Below are 11,521 nucleotides of genomic sequence, written 5' to 3' on the forward strand. Positions count from 1 at the left end.
CTTTTCTTTCCACCACTTACGGCGACAAACGCTTATTTCATGTTGTGTGAATAACTCATTTTTCCCTCCACTTCTTTCCCTCCATTTCCCATTCAACCTATCAATTAAACCCAACAGAATATCCCAGCCTATACCATGCACCAAACGACCCCTGAGTGTACTCATAGAGAAAATAAAGCTTGCATCACTGTGAGTAACTAGTGAAATATCCCCATTAAGTAGAAACACCTTTTTGGGACCAGTACTCTCACTGATAGTGAACTTGTCTATCAACTCGATATTAGATACTTTGTGATTTGTGGCACATACATCTATAATACATCTTTTTAACTATTTGATGCTAATAGAGCAAAGCTTTATATCTGCTATGCCATTTATACCTACTCGATTTGCTCGCTGAAGGATCATTATTTTTGTTCAACATTTGCAGAATTTGATCATATTGGTCTTTGGGACATAAGCTCCTAGTTGACCTGCATTATATAGTTGAGGCCCTAGTTGAACCCCTGCGTCATGTTATGCCTTTGGCAAGGACCTGTCAAATCAACAACAATTTGATTCTCATTTTCATGAGGCAATGGATTATATGCAAGCACAATGTAGGCAATAAAACCTCATGCTCCTGGACATTACTAAACTTCCTTTTTGCCTTAAAGCTTGGAGGATATCCTACCAACTTGTAACGATTTTCTTTGCTATGGCCCTTTAATTTGCAATAGTCATACTGAAGATTGTAATCTTTCTCGACTCTTTGGTATATAGTTTTTTAATACATAGTTGTAGGATCATAATGAGTGGTAGAATCTGCTCCAAGTAGGCCAGTAGAAGTAGTGTTGCTTTCTGGCTCTCATCACTAACAATTATGGTTTATGCTGGATTCACAATTAGTAAAGGCGACATGAACAAAATTTGAATTCTTGCATGTAGATAGGAGTCCTTTAATCCAATTAAAAATTGATATGGTTTCTATCTTTGCAAATAGGTCGTGAAATCTCTGGACCTACCAAATTAACATCCAGGAGAAGGCACAAGGACTTCAAATTCATTCCATAAATCTTTAAGTCTAATAAAGTAAACTACCACAGATGTGGTTAGTGATGCAATGACCATATGCAAATTGAAGGTTCTTGAACCATTGAGTTTGTCAAATATTTCTTTCAACCTTTTACTCAAAAAGGCCAAAGGCATAAACTACAACTCCAAGAAGATTACTAGTCATTGTATCCATCAACCAAGATAACACAATGACATTGACTCTTTCCCGCTGAGGCCAATATCTTTCCCTGAACCTCTCATTATTTCAAGTTCCATCAACAAGCCCTAACACATTCTTTCCTAACAGGGAAATTCACATACACTTGCTTCACAGTGAGTGATTCTTACTACGAGTTATTTGCAATGAGTTAAAAAAAATCCATTAACATAATTTGAACAATTGATGTCTTTGATAGAAATTGGTGTTATTCCTTGCACTGTTTCATTGCCAAGCCTAGATTGTGAGGGCACATAGGTACCATTGACAACAATCGCAGAGGTAGTACCATTTGGGTTTGCATGTCCATCGATGGGAGATATTGAATCAAATCGACTTCACAGATTTTAAATTTAAAATTTTTCTAGATAAAGATGAAGAAAGGAAGAGACATCTGCTTGTTGCTAATTCTTTGGAGACTTAAATGTTGTGGAGGCAGAGGGTAATATGCCTAACAATTACAGGAAGATAGAAAGGTTACATCACAAGAATTAAATAGTGCCACGTATCATCTTATTGTAGGGCGATTGACAATGTGGTGATATTTGCAATACTTAGTAGGCGTTTGACCATAAGGTTTGGAAGCCTGACTTCTTATTTTGATTTCAAAAAAGCGTTTGTTTATGAAATCTGTACAAAATTCCAACTTCAACTTCAGATCATGAATTTAAATTCCAAATTCTCCAAAAAGTATAATTTTAAATTCCAAATCATGATACTTTTTTAAATGTAAAACTTGACCCATATATTTATATTTTGTAAAAAAAAGACCCATCATTTTATATTTGGGGAAATTTCACTAATAAACAATTTATGGGTCAAAATTACATATTCATAGCCCATTTTTAAATTACAAACCTGCGGCCCAACAAATCATGGCCTAGCTATTAAAGAGGCTGAATATTCAAATAAGCGTCTCTTTCAACTCTGTTTGGAACCATGTTGAGTACTTAAATTTCATAGCAACAGTTAGTGGTGCTTTTGAAGCATGAATAAGCATTTCACCTTAGACTATGCTACATTGTTGAAAATATATTTCACTTTAGCTGCTTATTTTCTTGTTAATTCCTTGAATCTTATTGGTTGCACGCATTTACTCTAACTGCTTTATTTTCTTTTAATTATTCTATCCATTTCGTGGTGGCAATGGATGGATTTCAAGTCAAATAAAGCTTCATTTAACCATTACGTATCACTAGAATTAGCTGAACCTTGATTTCTTCTTTTGCTGATATGCAAGAAGACAACAATAGTATTTTAACTGCCCATGTATAATATTTGTTGGGATAGAATGTTAGGTCAAATAAAGCTTCATTTTTGTTTCTTTCCAAGTTACTGGGTGTATAATCACCAATATGCAGCCTCTAGACTGTATAATCTATGTATAACTTCGTATAAAGTTTGTATACATGTGAAGTATAATAATGTAAACCCTGTATATGTGATGTATAACAATGAATAAACCTGCATATGAAATTCCCATGACGAATTCCTTTGTATACATGTGAAGTATAATAATGTATAACCCTGTATATGTGATGTATAACAATGTATAAACCTGCATATGAAATTCCCGTGACAAATTCCTTTGTATACATGTGAAGTATAATAATGTATAACCCTGTATATGTGGTGTGTAAAAATGTATACACCTATTGTTGACAATGTATCAATCTTGTATAAAAATGTATATCAGATGTTTATACAGACTTTTACACTATTGTACAAAATTATACAAACTTATACAAACATTGATTTTGATCCCATACGAATATACCCAAGACCACCATGAAAAATAGTTAAGAAACCCGTCATAGATACCTCATAGCCATCTATTTCCGCCATGAAAACTCCATAAAAACATAACAGCTCCATAACTTCCCACCAAACTCTACAAACAAAGCACCACAAAAAGCTCTCACCGTCACCACCGGAGGACATGATTTTAACTGATTATGCACAACCTGCAGATGATAGGAATTATGAATGAACCAGAAATGGATATGTCCAGCTTTTACTTCCCTGCAATGGACAATGAGATGGACATCTGAATACAAGCAGATCTTCACAGAGATGATGATGGCTACCTCGGGTAAAAAATTTAAAATTGGCTAAAACGGGTAATTAGTTTTTCATAATTACCATAGAGTGTAAAAATCCCTTTTTTTGTAAAAAAAAAAAAAAAAAAAAAGATTCATGCTAGACGTGAAGAGGTTGTTCGTAACACGTGAAATAATTATATTAAAAAATAGCTAGTTACTACTATTATTAATTTTTTGAAAGTGGATCTTTGTAAAATTATGTGCATTTGAAAGTTTGCAATAGCATGTAATTCGGAGCATTTATTTATAAAAGGAATATGGAGATATGTAATTTATTAATGTAGTGCCTTAGGATTTTCTGATACCAAGTTTATGAACTATGATTTGCTCATTTGGTAAAATTATATAAGAGTTGGAGAAATTTTGATAATTTTCACAAAATTGTGGGGTTTTTCTTATGTTTCTGAGAAAAAAAATACAATTCAAGAAATTCAAATTGCATGTCCAAACAAAATTTCAACTTCAAATCACATATATCAAATCATGTCCAAACGGGTCGAATTTATTGGCTTCGTCTTTCAGTTTCTTTTTTCCTTTTCTTTTAGATGGGGAAAAAAGAGAAGAAAGCAAAAGAAATCAGAAAAAGATAAACATGAGCGGAGGGCAAAATGAGCGTGCAATTTTAGATGAGCATTTTAGTAATTTAATTTTCCTTTAAAGCTTCCCACTTTTATATTAGTATAATATAATAATATAGTATATAACAATATAAATATATATATAAATAAGTAAAGAAGTTAGAAAATAAACATTTTCCTTTCGTACCAAACATGTACTCAGGGGGTGTTTGGTATAACGGAAAATGTTTCCTATTTTCTCTTGTTTGATTGCACTTAATATCTTGGAAAATGTTTTCCATAAAAATTTAAGGAAAAATATTTTCGAATTAATAAAAACAAACCAACGCAATCCCCAATCCACCATGTATGCCCCACACCCACAAACCCAACCCACCTCCCCCTCCCGCACGCCACTCACCACCCCAAACCAAACCACACCCCAAACCACCCACCCTAATTACCCCTACCCACCCTACCTTCCACCTCCACCCACCATACTCCGAAATGTTTTCCTATTTCTTTTTATCCTTAATGAAATGATTATAGTCACATAAATATCTATGATTTGTTTTAGATCACAAGTTTCAAAAGAATTTCTTCCTTTCTTTCTTAAAATACGCGTTTAGTCAAACTATATCGCATAAATTGGGATAGAGGGAGTTTTTTTTTTTTTTAAAAAAAAAAAAAAAGAATTAGAGGGAGTAGTATAGGTATAGGTATAGGTAAATAAGGTGGATAAAATTGTAAATATTTACAAATAAAGAGGTAAAAGTATGTATTTTAATTAATTTAGGGGTTAAATTTGTGATAAAATATATATATATTTTTTTTTTAAAAAAAAGACAATAATGAGGCATGAGAAACTAAAAAGTGTTAAAACGCGAAAAAGAAAAAAGAAAGAACAAAGAAAGGGGGCTAAGGCTAGGGTTACAGTTACATCGTGTCCGATTGCAAAGGCAATAATGGAAAGCTTAGAAAACATAAGGAAGGCATTGAAGAAATGGGGTTATCATGTTTTCTATCATCAAGTGGACAATTTCTACAACTCCCAAGACCCATATAGTTATTTTCATGACACGTTTATTATGTTGTGTTCTCAACAAGAGGTGCTCTTGGAAGCTGATAAGTATGTCTCTCTCTTTCTTATTCTTTTTTTAATTTTCTTTTGTTACATAGGGTAGGGGAAGGGAGATTACAACGATGGATTTGAACACTCACTAATAAGGTGAAAGTTACTAGATCCCTACTCACATATACGCACACTTTATTTTTAATTAATGGAAAAGCAGAATTTCAGTTTTCCTAATGATTTTTTTTTTCAGTTTAAAAGTTTGGTAAAATACAAGATGGTGTACTAGTATTTCTCACACAAACTATTTAAGATCATTATTAGCTTGGTAAGATGATACTCCCTCTGTCTCATGTTACTCGTCCACTTTTCCTTTTATACATGCCCTTTTAGAAATCATAAATAAAAGTGTATTTTTACTACATTACTCTTATCCCTATCCTTATCTCTGTTCAATAAATTGCACTCTAATCAGTATCGGTTACTTTTAAAAACATTTAACGTTAAGGGAAAAATAGGAAAATTTTGATTAATTTTATCTTGGTTTTGTAAATGGATTAGTATTTTGCGACGGATGCTTTTTAGTAATGTGGACAAATAATATGGGACGGAGGGAGTATTATACGTATATATTTAGACAGATGACTAGTTGAGAGGTACACATAGATATACACACACCATTTAATTCCTTGCTTTATGTTAACCCTGCTTTGGATACCTGCAGTTCTATTTGGAAAATGAATGCGACATCCGTAGGTGTTGCGGAACCATATAGCTTCGAAGATTTGAAAGGGATGACCATATAGCTTCAGTACGGAATGCTTAATTAAGAAGACTATGCATGGGAAAGTGTATCGAGGCTCCATTTACGATCGTGAAGTGACTATCAAAACATGGGTTTCTTTTACCCGTGTAAGCCGTACTATGTTGACCATCCGTCTAGATTCTGTAATGAGCTTGAAATGCTGACAGGTGAAAAGCCACATCCAAGTTTGATCAAGATACGGGGTTTCTGTTTTAAACATATACTTGCACTTGTGTATGATGAAAAGCCAACTAGTAAATTTTTGTCGGATGAGCTTCATTCTGGTATTTGAGAATTTTTCTATACCAGCGAGTAATACTTCATCATTACTTTACTAGTAATATTTTTTGACCTTCAGCAGGTGAACACTTTGGATGGAATGGGAGATTAAGGGTGGCAACTCAACTTGCAAGCCTCTTCCACTGGTTGCATGAGAGGGAATTTTTATTTGGTTGCGTTGATTCTTCCACCATTATGATTGACGAGGTAACAGCTGCACTTTTTTTTGTACCTCTTTATATTTTACGGTTTATGATTGCCTCTTCACTTGGTTGGCTTGCAGGACTTCAACATAAAAGTGTTTGACTTTGGTTTCCTCACTCATATAAGTGAGGAAATAATTGACGGAATTGAAGCTTATTATCCTCTTTGCTGGGACGATGCTCCTGAAATTGCTAGTGGTGCGTCTTTTTAACTTTATTTTCTTATTTAAAGATTTGTATGTTAATGTGAACTTTTAGTCATTGAATATTGGAATCCAAATCGTGGGGTATGGATAGTTAGGATACATGTTTCCGACCCCAACTAGCTTGGGATTGAGGCGTAGTAATTGTTTTATTTAGTTCAATATTTGTAATGCTAGAGGACTTTGCTGCGAGGAGTTTGTTAAAAAAAATCGGCGGCATGAGGAGTCTTGGAAAGCCTGACGAACTAGAGGGTGGGCTTTAGAATGGTGTACTGAGACTTCGTTATACTGTAATTAATAGGAAAAAGCTGGTTCTGGACTTTTGTAACACATTTGATTCACAAACTGATTACTAGAACTGGTGAAACTGTAACGCTGTATATTGCCAACCCTTTAAGAAAGGCAGCTAGTTGGATTTGTGGGAGGAAATCACGCCATGCATTTGTTAATGAACCAATATACATATTTTAAATTTAGAGTGCTTGAGTAATACTTGTGACGTGTGAAGCTGCACGTTCTTCCATGAGATGGTCGTATCCTCATTTCTTCAATTCGCAGTTTTCAGAGTCAGCTTTTACTGAATTTTGTTTTTGATTTTCTTCGTTATGAAAAATAGTGTGCAGTAGTGATGTCATTTAGAGTTCACATATGATATAACCGATCCAAACTACTTTGGAGATTGAGGAGTTATTATTGTTCCTTTGGCGTGGATAACGTGGACTTTTTGATGTGTTGAGAGTGGGTGCATCAGAATACTGAACTAATACTGGGTTTACCAGCTCAAGAATAGTAGAATGAAATATAGGGCTTAACCTTAACCCTAAATTTAGGAACACCTCATACAGTATATCTTTGAATAAGCAGTGTATAGTGGCAGAGTCCTATACAAATTCTGGATGGCAGATGCACTTCAGGAGGAATCTCAACGACCGGGAGATGGATGATATCAGTCAATTGTTGTATGCAGGATCCTATAACTCTTGAAGAAAGTGGACTCTCTAATTTGGACAACAACTAAGAGGGAAGTTTCTCTTTTAAAAGCAGCAACACGCTACTGCAGAAGCAAGCTGAAACTGAGATCTTACTTAGCCATGAAAAATGTTATGGAAAACTAAAGCCCTAACAAAGATGGCTAGTTTTGGTTGGGGAATTGCAACCATCGATGCATAACTAAGAATAGGTTGCTGAAGATCAAGAGTCCACGAATAACTTATTATTACACTGCAGGCAAGCAAGACAAATTTGGGACCTTTTTTCGACATAGTTGGAGTACAGCGGGAAATGCCTGAAACAGTAAACAGTTACTTGAATGTTGGCAGACCCAGGTTGTTAGCAGAAGATTTAAGATGATACGGAGGACCCTACCTTTATGCATCATGTGGAGCATTTGGTTAGAAATATATAAGAGATGTTTTGAAGATAAAAAACTTCACATTTCTTTTGTTCTTGATGAAGAGATGTTTACAAAGGTTATACTTTTGGTGTAGGAATAGCTTGATTGAAACCAAGTCCCAGTACATATAGAGGTTTTAGTTTCTAGGGATGTAGTTTGACTAGATATTTGCAACTTTGGTACCTTCTTGGTACTTTTCTTAATGAAATTACCTTTTCAAAAACAAAAAACATTGTGGAAATGACCCATGCGTTTTCGGGAAGAAACCGAGTCTAAATTCCAACTGAATAAGTTCTGAATTGCTAGCTTAAAATTTCAATCATTTTACTATTATATATAAGGGAAAACATAGAGACTTTTGTATTCCTCACAAGAATTTTCAATTTTTTTAAAAACTTTTTAATTAATTACTTCTAGATCCTAATATTATTTATTTAAGTCAAAAAGTTTTTGTTTTTTGTTTTTAAGGTCTACTTTTCAAAATCTTCTATCAAACCTCCTACCTCATTTTTCATGTTCTTTGGTTTTCTATTTGGCGCTCGATATCTACATTTGAGCCTAATTTATCCAGATAATTCGCATTGTATAGCGCCCATTTGGGGAAAGCGCTCCCTCCAAAGATTTTTTCATATCCATGTTCGAACCCCTGATCCCTAATTAAGGGAGGAGCAGCTCCATCCGCTGCACAAGTTAAATTATGTATTTGTCTTTAAAGTTCATTAACTATGTATAGATTATTTATTTAGAACTAAGGTATGAAGGAAAACATATTTCAAAAAATATTTTTCCATTTTTTCATGTTTAGTTGGTCAAAATTTTTGAAAAATACTTTTTTAGGAAAATAAGTTCCTTAAAATGAGGAAAATGACTTCTCTAGTAAAAGTAGAAAAATTAAGTTCCACAAATGGCTTCCACATTCATTGTGTCCTCTCAACTTCCAATACACCTAATTTTCACATACCATCGTAGCTCCCATCCGCACTAACCACCATCCCACACCCCTACCCCCACACCAACCTCCACCTCCCATAATACCTGTTTAGGGCTATATACAAATGCTTTTAGCATAATATTTGTTTGCTGACGTATCAAAGACAAAATAAGTAAGAAACACATGTATTTTTCTTTTTTCTTCATACCGAACACACACAAAGAGAAGAATATGGGGTACTAAATAGTAAGGCCTAATAAATGTTTTGATTGGCTCCGCATTTGATTTGAAGTAAATAATTTCATAAAAATGGAAGTTAAAATATTAAAGGAGTGGAATGAAAATTTTACTTTCATATATTGAAAATATACTACAATGGGTATATGGTTGTCGTTGTTGTACACTTGTATTAACACAAATTATATTTCTTTAATTAAAATATCTATTTTTATATCTTGAGTTTGTACGGGCCTCACTTAACTAGTATTGTATATATGTGTGATCCAATCACGGACACATGCCCAAATTCATTAGAAAAGGGAAAGATTGGGCAACAACCGAGCGTATAATGTGCATGGCTTACCATTAAACTAAGTAGAAATATTGCACATACTGCTATAAATAAATTGCACAGGAATAAGTCTCCTCTTCATTTAGGGTACCTCTCTATTCCTTTTTAATTACATTTCGTGGTACTTTGTTTTGCTTATGTTATAACACAATATTATATGTTGGTAGTTGACTGTATATTTCCTACGCTCTGGTCAAATGGATTTCCTCTTGATCAGTTTAGCAGGTTCAACCTTTTCTTCTTTGTTTGTCTGGTTACTTGTAACAGTAGTGTTTGGTGGGGGATCCGTGGTTGTGTTCATGGTCCTAATGACACTCTTATCTAGAATCGCTAGGTGGAGCTTGGTCTTCAAGGGAGCCCGGGATATCTGAATCAATTTTGTAATTTCATCATTCTTCTTTCATTTGACCTGCCATTTTGTGTTCTTAGGTGTTCAATCATCAGTCTTTATTTTGTTCTAAATCCAAAGTGATAGGTTGGACAATTCATCATTCACATCGTGGAGCTCGACTGTCAAAATTTCCTCGGACATTTTGACGTTTTTTGCATTTATAAGATTGTCAAAAGAAACTGATTCCATTAATATGGCTTTTGATTCATGTAGGTATTCGCGATTTTAAAAGTGATTTGTACAATTTTGGTCTCCTTCTTGTGGAGTTGACTTTCCAAAGAGGGAATGTATCCAGGACACGCAATGGCAAGGAGCTCATAGGTGGTCGTATAAGATCGATCCTGGTTAAATCACTCCTGCAAGTTGATGATGAGCAAGCTAGTTGCATCACGGAATTACTAAGAGCATGTCTGGAACAGGATGAAAAAGCACGCCCAGCTATGAAGGATGTCTTTGCCACCTTGTCTACTTTGGGACAGGGGAGCAACTCGGACTAAGAAAAAAATGATTACTTTGTTAGCTTATTCCGAGGCTTTATATTCTAAATTTCCTTTTAGAATAGCCACAATCTGATCATACTGCTCCTTAGGATAAGCCCCCATTTGAGACTAGATCCCCATTGCATCACCAACTTGACATTGACCCTGAGCCATATCCTGACCTTGCGAAGTGTTTGTCAATGGACTTGAGCTTTCAGCTACAAAGACTCACATTGTTAGCAATTGAGTATCTTTGCTGATTCCCTTGTTCATTCCCACTGTTGTAAGGCCTCTTTCTTGGGTCTGTAGTCTGCAGGATAATCAACTAACTTCCAACAATTCTCCTCAGTATGACCCTTTAGTTTGCACAAATCACAAATTTTGTTCTTTTTGAACTTCTAAGAACTAGGACCAGCATTTACATACCCTTTATTATCATGATTACCATATCCATTGTTTGCACCATTCCTAGTAAACATTGCAAGACTGAATTATAAGCTTGTATGCTCTGATACCACGAAGATTTATGTGAAGAAAGATAAGAACCCTAGTTTAGGGATAGAGAAGAAGAGGAGAGTGGATAGATTGTAGAGAGAAGAAATTCTTATTCATTCATTCATTCAATGTAATGAGAAATGTACAGATACAAGTCCTTATATATTGGAGTTGTTGATTATATGATTAGCCAACCAACTAACTAATCATTAGGACACTAATACTAACTAGCTATAACTAACTTCCACATTACAGTTAATTAGTTTACTAAAAATTACACATTTGCCCTTCTGTGCTATTCCTTTAGCTGTTAGTTGATGATAATCCTTCTACAATATACAAGATCAAAAAGCAAAATATTTTTACGTACTGTGCTTCCAGAATATCAACGATCATATTACACAATTATTTAAGCATTGTTTAGTTATTGTTAACGAATTATATCCACATTTCAAATTTTAAAAGTGACGAATCTTCGGTGCTTCTAGAAAATAGTAAGGGTGCTAAAAGTAGGTGGCCATTAATTGCTGTCTTCCAATGGTAGAATAATTATAATTAACACAAGAAAAAACATGTTAGAAATTTAAAACTAAACCACGAATAGATGGGGGCTTTTACTAATAAAACAATAAAAAGAACAAACTACAAAGTAGGACTAGATGAAGACCATCATAGGAAACACAACTTTAGAAAAAAGGCATCCTTTTTATATATGCGATAGAAAGTTATATGACAATTAAACATTGCTGTTGTTAATATAATTTTGGAAAAAATGCATACAGTCGTTC

General features: G+C 34.3%; 1 protein-coding gene across 1 annotated transcript; it reads left to right on the forward strand.

Moving 5' to 3' along the window:
- The first annotated feature begins 5,876 nt into the window (after nt 1-5,876).
- Nucleotides 5,877-10,256, forward strand: LOC132039405 (probable serine/threonine-protein kinase PBL4). The gene is made up of 4 exons (XM_059429892.1): nt 5,877-6,072; nt 6,150-6,274; nt 6,351-6,468; nt 9,973-10,256. The coding sequence occupies exons 1-4, from the start codon at nt 5,877-5,879 to the stop codon at nt 10,254-10,256; spliced, it is 723 nt and encodes a 240-aa protein (XP_059285875.1).
- The last annotated feature ends 1,265 nt before the right edge of the window (nt 10,257-11,521 follow it).

The sequence above is a fragment of the Lycium ferocissimum genome, chromosome 12 (genome assembly GCF_029784015.1).
Source record: "Lycium ferocissimum isolate CSIRO_LF1 chromosome 12, AGI_CSIRO_Lferr_CH_V1, whole genome shotgun sequence".
Taxonomy (NCBI): Eukaryota; Viridiplantae; Streptophyta; class Magnoliopsida; order Solanales; family Solanaceae; genus Lycium; species Lycium ferocissimum.

Bases quoted from the DNA above. Each gene is read 5' to 3' on its own strand.
- LOC132039405 (XM_059429892.1), top strand. From the start codon at position 5,877: ATGGGTTTCTTTTACCCGTGTAAGCCGTACTATGTTGACCATCCGTCT. The intron at 6,275-6,350 runs GTAACAGCTGCA...GTTGGCTTGCAG, and splicing joins CCACCATTATGATTGACGAG to GACTTCAACATAAAAGTGTT. The intron at 6,469-9,972 runs GTGCGTCTTTTT...TGATTCATGTAG, and splicing joins TGCTCCTGAAATTGCTAGTG to GTATTCGCGATTTTAAAAGT.